A 13859-nucleotide genomic window follows, 5' to 3' on the forward strand; every position below is an offset into this window, starting at 1 on the left:
CTTGCCTGGGGTGTCGGCGCACAGAGCGACGAATCCGACGATCCGTACAAATCAGTTGTTGCTAAACAGCCAAGTGTAACAGCGCCTTTAGAACTAACCTGCGTAGTTGGTTGAGTTTAATGTTATAATAACAAAACGTGAAGATATACCAAAGCAGAATTTTAACTGTTATTCAAAGTTTCTGTAAAATACTTAAGAAACTCGGTCATGGAAAAAATCTTCTTAGCAGTACTTAGTCAATTTTAATAATCAATACTCCTCTTGTGCACTTCAGTTTTTTTGTGGGGCGGGGGGTGGGTGCTTATTCGAGGCTGGGCGCTTATTAACTTTTCTTTCCTTCAGGGTGGGCGCTTATTCGAGGTTGGGCGATCCCACACTAGAACAAGACGGGTCAAGAGCAATGCCTGCAGGCTCTTAGGTTGGTTGTAAATAACACCTGCCTCTTTATGATGCAGGATGTACCAAGTTGTTCCATGCCTGAATTATTTTGCGCAATAATTATCAGGAAGAGTTGGGAGAAGGGGGTGGGGGGGGGGGGGGAGCGGAGGGGAGCTTCATCGTGGGAAAGTTAACAGTAATTTCCCTTCCCAAACCGAAGTAAACTAAGGTATTTCCCCTCCCCTACGTATACATTACTCAGACATAAAATACCTGAATTCTCCGTAGGTGCAATTGTGAGACAGGATTAGAAGAACTACTACTGTGCGTTGTTCTCTTGGCTCTCGTGCAGAGCCGCGCGGTGTAGTGAGCTGGAAACGAGTTTGTAAAAAAAGGGACATTTCATTTTCCGTTACTTGAAGTATATAATGTGGGATCAAGGAAAACATCCCGTTCAACTCTTCATCAACTCAGCCTGTCTGTTTTTAAACATGGTTTTTGTCGGAGCAGCGATCTTGCCTCATGGAACAATGATATTTGACGGTGATCCGAACTCGGACAGCCCAGCATGCCGTAAAAGGAATTCTACAATGCCTCCAGATCTCATCAAGGACTGTTCTAACCTCTACACTTCTTGCGAGCGCGCAGCGGACCTTGTAGCTAAGATGAATCCTGATATCGTTCTTCTTGTGACTCCACACGGTATTTCCCTGTCCTCTGGTGCGTTTGGTGTTTACATGGCCAACGCTGCTCGCGGAAATGCGCTTTGGAATGACAACTGGCAAGACATCAATGTCAGTGTTTCCTTGGACACACAGCTGTCCGATCAGTTACTCGATTTTGTTCAAAAGCGAGGGCTCAAGGCAGATGGAATCATAACGTTCTCCAGGATGGAGGCACCCTTAAGATGGGGCGAGGTTGTGCCCTTGTGGTTTGTCGACAGAAAAATTGATTCGGACAAAGTGAAGTACATGATAATGTCTCCCAGCAGAAATAGTGAAGGGCTGGAGGTCATGGGCAAGGCTTTGCACGATTTTGCTTCATCTCTACAACAGCGACTAGCAGTGGTGATAAGTGGAGATCTAGCTCACACGCATAAGAATCTTTTCAGTATTCCTCTGTATTTACCAGGTATTTATAACATTGCCATATTTTATTATATGTCTGCACTGTCCATTGTTGGATCTTGGGGAGGTGTCGGTGGGAGGAGGCTACCCCGGTACCCCCCCCCCCTCCTCCCCCAAGGTCTGAAGGGCCATCGGAGTTGGTGGGGAAGGTTAATTTACTTCCCATAAACAGAAGACACCCTTGTGATACATCACTGTCACAGCATAAGCTTGGGTCCCCCAACTGTGCATCTATATCTACTCACTTCTGCTTTGTGTGACACATATATGAAAGAGGGACGTATTGCTGTTTAGCCATGCATGCAGGCATATGGTCTAAACATACATACATACATACTTTATTTGAAACTCCCCAAAGGGGTTTTTCAGTTACAAAAGGAATAAAAAAGATAAAAATACATCAATTAAAATGAATAAGCAAAATGGGAAAGGAGTCTAAAGTTAATTAGGCCATCCCAATAAAATGTTTCGTTTCCCATCGCCCGACCGCAGAGATGCCAACCTAAAAAAATCGAGATCCGGGAGACCACCAATTTTGCGAGAAGATAGCTCTTCTCAACGTCCAAAACGGCACAAAAAATAGAGCTTCGCCGAGTGATCCACAAAAATGTGTCAAATATTTTAAAATTTTCTCCCAGATTTGGCCAAAATAAGCGTAAAAACACGCATTTCTAAGAACTTTCCTTCGTATCCGGGAGATTTGACGACCCGTACGGGAGACCGGGAGATTCGGCCTGTATTCGGGAGACTCCTGGATAATCTGGGAGAGTTCGCATAGATGCGACCGACCCATTTTTTCGAAAAGTAAAAAAAAAAAAAAAATTCCAGATTCACTAGTCAAAGAAGCAAGTACTTTAACTTAAAAGCACACGATCTTGTTTTATTAACAACAATTGGTATGATGTGATGTCTTTGTCTTTAATTAACATCTACTTCCGTCTTCGTTTTTTGAAGGCTGTTGAGACATTTGATAAGGAATACAAACGAAAAGACATTTTCGAGCTGACTTTGTAACCTAGCTTTCTTACTTAGCAGCCCGGCCTTCTCTGGAAACGAGAACCCTTCAAGTGTTCATTCTTTTTTGTTTTTTTTTTTTTGGCGCGACCGACCGACCCACCATCACAAGAGACGGGGCGATGGGAAACGAAACATTTTATTGGGATGGCCTAATACAGTATTAAAAATTTAAAAATTTAAAAAGTTTACCTCATAGTCTAAACCTAGTTCACAGGGATCAGGTCCCGGGGGGGGGGGGGGGGGCACTCCCATATATGAGCTATATAGGTATGTGCCGCTGTGAGGGGTATGGTTTTCAAGCAGTTTAGTCTGGGATAGGGTATAGAAATCAGCCAGTTTTGGTCTAGAATAGGGTATTATTTGCTTGAAAACTGATCAGTAGTATGAGGAATTAAGTCCAGAATAGGAATAGAAACTCGGAAGAGGAAGAGGCCTTCTAAAACATAAATAAAATCATCGCGGCAACGTTGTTGACAGATGGTTTTTCCATTAAAAACACAAATAGTGACACAGTTCTGAAAACGGCAAGTAGCGATGAAATCAGCTGAACAGGGTCCAGTATAGGGTAAGGGTTTCCGTGTCCCAGCGGCACACCCCCACCCAGAAATATCAATTAGTAAAGGTCACAGAACGGTCAAAGAAAATGGGTCGCCCTGTTCTTTTCTTGTATTTATTGCTATTTTGGTTTTCCTTGGGCTTTTCAAATACTGGTAATGCTTTCAAGTTAAGTATTGTCTTCAAATTAAGATCCCAGATCAGACTTGAAACCTGCAGACATTGCAGAGGAATTTGACAGGATGTGGGAAATGTGGGCAAGAGGTATACCATACAGTGAAGACATGACGAAGGAGTCAGGTAAATACGACAGAATATATTATAAATTCACGGTGTCACTTGCAGGAAATTAAGGGTGTGTTCCTTTGGAATAATCTGCATCAGGATCAGTGATCCAAGATCACTCGGATCATGGTGCATCAAAGGAACCAATGAATCCTTGCCCAGCGTGGATCTGTCAGCCCGGGGGGGGGGGGGGGTACTCGGGATTTCAAGTGGCAGGGATGATGGAAGGATTTTTTCGGTTTGTTTGAAATTTTCGATGCCGGGATTTTTTTGGGTAGGAAAATTTGGCAAGTATTTTTTTGGGTGGCTTGATTTAAGAAGGGGTTTTTTGGTATTATAAACAATCGAAAGATTCATGCTAGTGCCTTGGTTGCATGGTTCTGCGAATAAAGTACAAACACTGAACGTGTTTCTAATGATTTTCTTTGTGTTACATCTTCAGATCATTTCCCCTTTATGAAAACTTTAATGGGCCAGAAATTTGGCATGGGATTTTTTGGGGGTTGATTTTTGACCCCGCCTGGGTCTGTCAGTTCCCTTGATGCACCATGATCCGAGTGATCTTGGATCAGGAATGCACTCTTAGCTTCTAATAACATACAAACTTGTCAAAAATCAAATAAATTTTAAACTATTTGATGGTTAAAAGCCTGGTTAAAAAAGGACAAAAGAAATTTGTTTAAATAGAATGGAGTATGAAAATGACTCGTATGATAAGAGCACATGTTGAATTAATACGTTATTGTAAATACCAATCCCGGGGGTACTCAAAAAAGTTTTATACGGGGAGGCTCCACCCTGAGGTCTAACCCCTTACCCTTTTATATACCATTTTGACAGAAAAGGTACCCCTTTCATACACCTTTTATTGAAAAAGGTACCCCTTTCATATACCTACATGACATGACATAAACTTAAAACAGCAAGTTTTTTTTGTCATTTTCATGTTAGCTTAATAAATTAAAATGATACAGCCATAAGTTGCGTGATGCCTAAACTCGTGAAATCCCTACCCTCTGAAGCCTGAAAAAGGTGCCCCTCTCGGGCAGAACCTCCCCTTATAGGCCATTATAGGGAGTACCCCCCGGGATACCGATCCAGTTGAATGACAACAAACATATCAAAATAATTTATTTCAGGTAATTTGGATGAAGTACACCCATGGGTCGCCAGTGACAGCCTTCCGTGGCTACAAAGGATCCTTAAAGATAACCCCATAGCTAAAGCTTGTGGTAGCAGAAGCATTCCAATCCTGCACAGCATTTTAGAAAAGGAAATTGAGGAGAGAGGAAGCGTCACATCGCACTTCTTAGCTCGGTGTGCTCCAACGTATTATGGAATGATGAGTGTAGTTTTTAACGTAAATAGATCAAAGAGCGACTGAATGATAATTTTACGTGGTGTAACTGTATAATTTTAAAATTGTCTATGAGTGTGGTCGTAAGAACGGCGGAACATACCTTATTCTTACTAATTTTCGCGAGTACTAAATTTCGCGTTTTTCTCGATTTCAAAATAATCGCGAAATTTAATACGAGCGAAAAAAACATTGCGCGAAACTTCAACACGCAAAAATTAATACCATATTATCTAGCAAAACAATAAAAAATTTATGTTTAGAACTGCAACGATCTACTCTTGAAAATATCTTTCCCTCGTGTTTTCGCGTCGCTATCACCCTTACTCTGATTACCGTTTTCTTCAGCTCATAAATCGGCCAAATCATCTTTAGTTTAATCACCCTTGCAAATACAACATTGAGCCAAACCTTTATATTTCCAGTAGTTCCTTAGTCTTTGACGACTGATCAAAGACTAAATCGCGAGTAATACAATTAAAACACTTTTGATCTATTTTTTTTTACAATCGCGAAAATTAATACTCGCGAAATTCGGCTCCCAAATTTTCGCGAAATAAAGTACGCGCGAAAATTAGCAAGAATAAGGTATAATGCAGAAATTTTCATCGACTAAGCCGTGGCTTGTTCCAGGCGTTCAGTTAGTTGGAAAGCAGCGCGTTGAGTGACGAGGGTTTGTCGAAGAGACGCAGCGACAGAGGTTTCTTTCGTCCTTGGCCCAAGCCCCTCGCCCTTTTGCACTCGCCGTCCTTAGCGATAATCCCCAACCAAGCAAACGCCTGAAACAAGCCAGTTAAGTCCCCTGGCTATTGAAAGCATAAAACGTGTAACATTACTAAAGTAAGCCTTAAAACGGAAGGAGTTGAAACTGCATTTATTTTAATTACGTTTGAAAATATAACTCAATACTGATTGGCTAAAAAGGGAGGCTAGCTTCCATGTAACTTCCATGCGCAAAAAAAAAGTGTAACGCGAGTGCAAAGTTGAAATGTTCCGTGAAAATTACAACAACGATTTTTCGTAGTCACTGCCGACCACTGGTAAACTTTCCGAGAAAACAAAAATATTTTACAATCGTTTGCGGCATGCGCAGTATGACCTAGCTGCCTTGCCGAATTCCTAAGGTACCTAAAATCCTGGACAAAACGGTCGAAACACGTTTTCCCCGACATATTTAAAGGGGCTACGTCACGGTATTTTAGGTAATTCTATTTATTTTGGTTAATTAAGAGCTCTAAAATTTGAATTGGCAGGGCAAAAGTATTTCATTGGCAAAATCACGGCCACACAACAAACAAGGATGATTTTCGAGCATTGTAAATGACACTTTCATACAAATTGAGATAAACTTGAAAAAAGTCGGACCGACGTTTTTCAAGTTAACCCGAACGCAATCTGTTTTAATCTTCTCAAATTTTGCCCATCCATGTCCCTTTTTGACCTTTCTGTGTTTCTTTTGAGTTCTTCTACAGTTTTAAGCCGTTATTGTGATATTTCAGTTAATTCTATGACAAGTTGGTCAGAGCCGAAATTTCCTAAAATTGCGTGACATAGCCCCAGGCCTTTTCCGCCCTCTCCGCGCCCTCAGAGTTGTTTTCAACCAAGAACCATGCCTTGAGTATAGAAGCAATCTTCTCTAAAAAACATTGAACGGGGGTAAGAAGAAAATGACAAAAATTGAATGTTTTAGTTGTAGCATTCAAGACATTGCTTTTAACTCGCGTTTGTCTCAACTAGTTTTGTCCAGGATTGCAGCAAGATGAGAAATCGATAACATGTCTTAATTATGGCGCAGAATCAAGTAGCAAGGAGGCAGAACAAGATAGTCAAGTTTTATTTCAGTAAAAACTTTTATTTTTTTAAAAAATTTAATGTAAGGTCTATATCACTAACATTTGTGTGCATAAAAAATAAACTCACTCTTTAAAAGTAGGTAAATACTATATAAATAAGCTACAAGCAATTATAATTTAAATAGCCTAGTCTTTTTAAATTCTATACTATAATGAGCAGAAATAAATTAAAATTCCTAAAATCTGGTGCTTATTTATTGATAATTTATGTTAATATATTCTTGGCAAAAGTGATTTTTGACATTTGAACTGCGCTTCACTTCAAACAATACAATCTCAAGTTCAACTACTGTTGTAAGTTCAGAGAATTTGGAAGTTCATCAAGTCAAAACAATCTTGTTCGCAAGACAATCTTAAAGTTGATGCTCACAGCATGAAATCTAGTCCAGTCCCTGAACTCTCTCTTCCACGCGCCCTTTATAGGGGTTAAACCCAGGCGCGCGAAGAGAGAGTCCAGGATAACTTGCATGCGCATGCTCAGAACGAACCAATCAGAAGCGACGAGTGTGGCATCACTTGCTTGGGACGCGCGCGCTTGGTTAAAAGATGCTCGCTCAAATGACGAATTCAACTACGCGACCAAGCGCGCGAATAAATGCAAGAAAAAAACTGTGCTCAACTGCATCCAAAACCAATTCAATAAACAGCTACAAATACTAGGAATAGTTGACGGAAAGGGATTTGTGTTTTGGCCGTTATCTTTTAGTAGTCACTGACTGGAAAGCTAGGCTTTTTTAAAGTTATTCCGGTTATCCTGCTTTAGCACACGGTCGCGTAGATAAACTCGTCATCTGTGCGCGCGCGTTTTCAAAAGGGCTGCCAAATATGGTTTTCCCCCCAATTTTGGGGGAAAAACTGACGCATGCGCATGCAAGTTATCCTGGACTCTCTCTTCGCGCGCCTGGGTTCAGCCCCTATAAAGGGCGCGCGGAAGAGAGAGTTCAGGGACTGGACTACATGAAATCGTGAATTTACGTACCTTATTGTTACTTATTTTCGGGGGAACTTAATTTCGCGAAAATGGAAGGAGCATATTTCGCGGGACTTAATTTTCGCGATTTGGCCAAAAATACGAAATTAACATAAAAAATACAATAGAAAACGTTTAAAAATAAATTTTCGCGGGTCTTTAAAAAATCGCGAAAATTAAGTCCCGCGAAAATAAGTAACAATAAGGTATCTTTATCTATTGCGTAAGGAACTGGTAAATATTGTTTTTCTGAACGGAAGCATTCCTCAATCAATCAATCAATCAATCAATCGATCGATCAATCAACCAATCAATGTTCCGTAAAGACTACGTAAAGGATATGTAAATGACATGGACTGACAGACATACGTGAAATATGTCTAGTCGACCATCAGTGAATTCACGTTTTTTGTGTGTGAGATCTGCTCTGCTGTGAACACAGAACAGTCTTTCGTTCCTAATCTTTACGCCTTGTTCTTTTCGGACCTTGAACTCTCTTTACGCATAGTGAATCTCTGCGTAAAGATTCGTAAAGAGAATTAAGGCGTGCACTCTTTACGACGCTGACGTTCTGTACGCATAAACTATCGACAGTTCTCTAGGCGCCGTTAATTTTTAAAACGAAGCAGTCGAAACCTTCTAAGAAGTTTTCCAGGCTGGGAAGAAGTATAAAACTGAAGTTGGAAAAGTCAGAAACTTGCTCAAGCTGTAACACGTTCTTTACGGAGGCAACGCCTCACAGATGCCACATCTTGGAAATTTTGACGTAACGTTTTCATCTTAATTGTTCCTTTTTGATGTATTCTAAGCAAATTGTTATTTTGTAATTTCCTTAAATTGGAGTTAACATATCAAATCTTGAGCATTCCAAAATTGAAACCCTTTTTAAAAAGCACACGCTCTTTGAGCCCAAATTTTTTCTACAAAGGTAGATAACTCAAATAAAATTATAAAAATCTTTGTTTTAACTTGACGAACTATGGATGAGTTTGAGAATGATACTAATGTTGTTTCCTATTTAATAGTCTGTGCATGAAGTCCTAGTTTGTTACCATTCAAATGAAAGCTATTGCACAGTACTATTTAATTGTACCGTTTGTTTTTGGATATTTTGAAAAGTAAAATTTAAGATTATATTCAACATTGAATTTTAACACTCTTCGGAGTGAAGCTAAACGGATTTTCCATGGCGCACATGAACGAAACAGGTCTCTTAGGTGAAACCACATGAACCATGGTCGTCCTTACAGGATTACAGGGTTCTAACTCTATGTGATAAGTTATTTTTGGTGGATTATTGTTACTGGATCCGTTGCATTTCTTTGTTTCATTTTGATCCTTGTCCATTAACTCTTCAAGATATGCAACATGTCTGTCGCTGTTGTTTTTCCATTTAGTACAAAGAAGGATGAAAGGAATAAGAGAAGCAAGGACTCCGACACTTCCAGCCATGAGAAACGCGGCCACGTAGTTCCCAAACTTGTCCGCCATAAAACCTGCAAAAAAAACACATTTGGAATACCGTAAAATTCCGGTTATAAGCCCCCCCCCCCCCCCTCGTTTATAAGCCCGCCCGGTTATAGGCCCAGAAAGATTTTCTGAGCCCCCAGCAGGAGTCGGTTGGTCGAACCCATGTCCTTCCAAATACCGGTTGGACGCTCTAACCACTGAGCTATGGGAGACTCGTGATGAGCGAGGTCATAAACTAGGTTCTTATGGCTCTTAAGTTCTTATAAGATAATTAGGAAATAAACACTCACCAGACAAAGGCGGGCTACAAAAGACAAGAATGCCAGCCGCCATCATGCAGAACCCAAGGCCTGGAGCGCGCTGCGACACCTGTACAGACTTAAACAGTTCGATAATAAATGTCGAGACCATCAATCCATCTGCTACACTGAACATGACAACAACTGCAGCCAGGGAGGCGTAGGTCTTTGTCTGAACGAACAGCATCGTCGCAGTTCCCGCCACAAACACAGCTGCTTGGTAAAGGAAGAGTGAGTTGATACATTTGATGTCGCAAAGACAGCCCCCACCGAGACGGCCTATCGCTGCAAATACTCCAAGAAACGGGAAAAGCGTGGAGCTCTTGTCAGCTGGAATTCCAAGATCATCACAGTGCTTTATCTGAAAAATAGTAAAAGTGAATTGTATGTGTGAACCTAACATGGAGGGCAACTAATTATGAGTTTGGATCGTCGTTCATCCAAGTAAATGCGACCTGGTTAAGTTGTCTTTGCGTTTGTCCTCAGTTGCCCCTAAGATTTTCCGCCGATAATTAAAGTGTATATGACACGAAAAATATTTTCTCCTTATTTGAAAGGCCTTTCGAAATACAGAAGAATGGTGTTTATCTTTTCGAAATATCTTTTTTCGTTTCAGAGATATTGACGTTTTTGTATTATGCAAATTAGATCAGTGATGACGTCACAAGATTTGACTCTAAAAATGGTAAAATACCGAATAAACAATATCTCTAAAACTATTGAAGCAGTGTTCTTGAAACTTGGCACCACAAATGTGCATCACAAAAGAAACAAAATGACACCCTTAGTATTGTTGCCATAGCAACTCTTTCAGCTCCAGTCTTTCTCTGTCAAAAAGACAAATATCCCCATATCTGACCTCTAAAGTGAGACAAAGGGTCCTGCTTAGAACAGACATAGTTCCCATATTGCCTTAATTCCCACCATTGGTTTGGCTGCGCTAGATGGTTCTTGGTTTAAGACAAAAACTGGAAATTTCAGTTTTTATTGAGACAGCACCAGCGGCAAAACTGTTGTCATGGCAACAGCCCTAAGAGTAACATTTTGTTTCTTTTGTGATGCACATTTGTGGTGCCAAGTTCCAAGAACACTGTTTTAATAGTTTTAGAGATATTGTTTATTCAGTATTTTACCATTTTTTAGAGTCAATCTTATGACGTCATCCCCGATCTAATTTGCATAATACAAAAACGTCAATATCTCTGAAACGAAATGAGATATTTCGAAAAGAAAAACGCCATTCTTCTGTATTTCGAAAGGCTTTTCAAATAAGCAGAAAATATTTTTCATGTCATATACACTTTAATTGCTAGAGCCCTAACACGGCTCATAACACCGAGGGTAAATAAAGTTTCAGTTCAGTTCTTGGGTAAGACACTTGAATCTTATAGCGCTTCATGCAACAAGGTGTATAAATAGACTTAATAGGTACCGGTGAATATAATACTGGGAGTAGCCTTGCAATGGGACAACATCCCATCCAGGGAGGAGAAGAAATACTCCTTGTCGCTTACTGCTAAGAGAAACCGGGATAAGCTCCGGCCCAAACACACACTTAACCCTAATCTTCTCAAGTAAACTGGAGAAAACAGAAAGGAGAGGAAGAACGGTGAAAAAGAGTTATCTGAAGTGGGAGGTATCGCCTTGACACCAAATCGGTTCAGAACTAACATGATCAGAAAAATGGATGGCCATATAGGTGATACTGATTTGGTCTTGGGGGTGAAAATTATAAACAACACTCACCAGATGTACATAAGGAACCATCCGAAAAAAGTTCGTAAGTCCAGCCATGACAAGCAGAACCAGAAATCTCGGGCTCTTCCACAAAGATAAATCGCAGCCGAATGTCTTATAACTCTTCTTGACTTGAGTCGACGAAGATGTCAATTCTTGATTAGTACCGTTTAGAAAGCATCCTGTTAAAGACGAAACAGCTAGGACACCCGCAAATATTAGAAACGTGTTTCTCCAGCCGAACGCGTCTTCTAACACTTGTAAAACAGGTCCACAAATCATCGTTCCCAGGCCTTGACCGGCTGTCACGAACCCAAGAGCGATGGATCTTTTCTTGCGAAAATAGTTCGTCATGGTTACTGAGGAGGATATGTAAATGAACGAAGTACCAATACCGAAGGGTAAACTAAAAGCCAGGAAAAGAACTATGATGTTTGGAGCTATTGAACCAAGCCCAAGGCCAAGTGCACAAGACAAGCAGCCAATGATGGTGGCCAGACGGCATCCATAACGGTTCACAAAGGCACCGGTGCCAGGACCAAGTAACAGCAGTGTTGCCATGGTGATGGAGCTCACCCATGCTACAAGAATAAGTAGTGATATTTCTATTAGACGAAATATTTATTGGGGACTGTCCAACTAGACAGATGTATCTAATTGGCTGCCACATTGCCATAATTAAGAGAGGCGAAACTACCTTTATGCCTCATCAATCTGATCATCCAGTTCGGAGGCATTTTCAAAGCCTTTATACGGTCGACGCGTAGCGTTTTTAAATCGTTTTCGCTGTCTACAAAAACACGCAAAAAAGGTTCGGAAAGCGTGCGCAAATAACTCGAGCCAGCAAGGTACTGTAGAACCACGGTAACTCGAACTCGGATAACTCGAACAACCCCACTAACTCGAACTAACTTCCATTTCCCTTGGACCCACTTTTCAGTCATTTTTACTCGGTTTACTCGAAAACCCCGCTAACTCAACCTGTTTTTCGTTTCTCTTCAGAGTTCGAGTTACCGGGGTTCAAACCACTTTGGGCGTTAGTGTTTTCCGGAAAAGTCCGTTTTTTGCTGTAAACGGCGTTTCCAAAAATTTCCACTTTTCGAGCAGCGTTTTCAAAAAGTTGCGTTTTCGGTGGTTATATCGAATATGTGTGGACCAAAGGTCAAACCGTAACAACAAATGCGTGTTTAAACGAAAAAAGGTAAAGATCAGTGTTACATTGCATGCGAAAAAGTTTTCTTTCGCACTTTGTTTTCTCTCTCTTTCATAAACAGACCAACAAGCTTGAAGTTTAGTTTTGTTGTTTTTCGTAGTAGAGGGTTCTTACTCTAGTTTTAGCTAGAGGAACCACTTGCATGGAACAGATTGAAGATAGGTCCCAGATAGCCTGCAAACGCAGACGTATTTCCGGCTGTTTCTCTCCGCCGAAAAGTAAGCCGGAAAATCGTCCGCGTTCGCAGGCAAGGTCGGCTAGGTCCTACCCTGGGTGCGCCGATTCCGGCGTCAGTCATGTCTTTATTGTTTTTCTCGCGGCTTCGCACTCTTGGCGACGGTCTTCGGCCGCCGAAGTATCCACCGCGCGCGAGAAAAATCCTCTGGTACCCAGGGTGGCTAGGTCCCAGATAGATTAACAATAGCATTCGAATCACGTGCAATAGAGCTGACTGCAAATCTCTATATAAGGAGATTAAAATTTTTTCCCTAAGGTAAACTTCAAACGATTCTTACTTTTTATTTACACCAACAGTATTTTTAAGAGTTCCATAATGAGCCAGGCACCGTAGTCTCCTATACTAATAATTTTAAAATATTAAACTGATGCATGGCCATGCAAATGTAGCAAACCGCAAGCAGAGCTTGAGAATTATTTCAGTTTCCGTCTATGGTTGCGACATTGTCTTTATCAGCACTGAGAAAAATTTATTTTCAACGGAAAAAATATCTTCCTTATAAAGAACTGAAATGGCCCGTCGTTTCGTCGATATTAGCCTTTTGCAAATGACGGATTAACACGAATACCTGTAGCTAAGGAAACGAAGCTTCGGGCGCTGAAAGCTATTGTTTTGATGGGAATATTTTAATTATTATCATCATGTTTTACTGACCACCAGCTAAAGAGCTGGGGTATTTAGTTTGTAAGATGAGCATTTTGAAAAGGATTATTCAGTTAAACTATTTCAACTAGCCGTTGTGGTAAAAGATAATAAAATGAAAGGACATTCAATGAGGCCTAGGAAATGGAAAGTCGGGAAACAGACCGGACGGTGAATATTCAAATGTAATTCAACCTTTCAAATATGCTGATTATGTATATCGAAAAAATACCCTGATTTCAGACATGAAACAACATGCAAGTTGTGTCGAGAAATATTTAGCTTACCTGTTCTTTCTCGGCTTTCTTCAAAAGAATCCATGAGAACGGGGAAAAGTACACCGAGAGCGAAAGCAAATCCAATTGTTAGAATCATGCATGTTGTCGTACAGACACAAATAAACCACGACCAAACGCTATCTTGCTTGTAAGAAGAAACGTTACCGCAACAAACAATCATGTTAGTAATTTTCAGTTTGAACTTTACCGAAACAGTGATTCGTTTAGAATAAAATGCTTCAAAAGTACATCGCGGTTTATAATTTTGACTGCGTCCATACTGTGCGCCGGCTGTGCGCCGATTAATTTTTTTTTCCTGCTAGTCACGCAACGGCTTTTTGTCCCGTGACATTTTAGTTTCGAGTCTGTCTCGGCCATTGCCTTGGGTGACGGCCTTGGGTGACAGCAGAAGCTCATCACAAAGCTTCTGGTGACAGCTG

At 40.7% G+C, this 13859-nt stretch overlaps 2 protein-coding genes across 3 annotated transcripts; one reads left to right on the forward strand and one right to left on the reverse strand.

Annotated features, from left to right (window-relative positions):
* The first annotated feature begins 838 nt into the window (after positions 1–838).
* On the forward strand, positions 839–6278 carry LOC144636429 (uncharacterized). 2 transcript variants are annotated; one of them, XR_013567508.1, is made up of 4 exons: positions 839–1509; positions 3270–3377; positions 4502–5921; positions 5952–6278. XR_013567508.1 is itself a non-coding variant. In XM_078495639.1 (3 exons), the coding sequence occupies exons 1-3, from the start codon at positions 870–872 to the stop codon at positions 4744–4746; spliced, it is 993 nt and encodes a 330-aa protein (XP_078351765.1). In that variant the 5' UTR covers positions 839–869; the 3' UTR covers positions 4747–6278. The 2 variants fall into 2 exon arrangements, 1 of the variants encoding a protein (XP_078351765.1); XM_078495639.1 differs by having other exon boundaries at positions 4502–6278.
* A 2245-nt stretch (positions 6279–8523) lies between these two features.
* On the reverse strand, positions 8524–13707 carry LOC144636315 (monocarboxylate transporter 4-like). The gene is made up of 4 exons (XM_078495493.1): positions 13429–13707; positions 11058–11629; positions 9303–9672; positions 8524–9038 (listed from the first exon to the last, which is right to left on the reverse strand). The coding sequence occupies exons 1-4, from the start codon at positions 13598–13600 to the stop codon at positions 8680–8682; spliced, it is 1473 nt and encodes a 490-aa protein (XP_078351619.1). The 5' UTR covers positions 13601–13707; the 3' UTR covers positions 8524–8679.
* Positions 13708–13859: the final 152 nt, after the last annotated feature.

The sequence above is a fragment of the Oculina patagonica genome, chromosome 13, assembly GCF_052425735.1.
Source record: "Oculina patagonica isolate OP01 chromosome 13, crgOcupat, whole genome shotgun sequence".
Taxonomy (NCBI): domain Eukaryota; kingdom Metazoa; phylum Cnidaria; class Anthozoa; order Scleractinia; family Oculinidae; genus Oculina; species Oculina patagonica.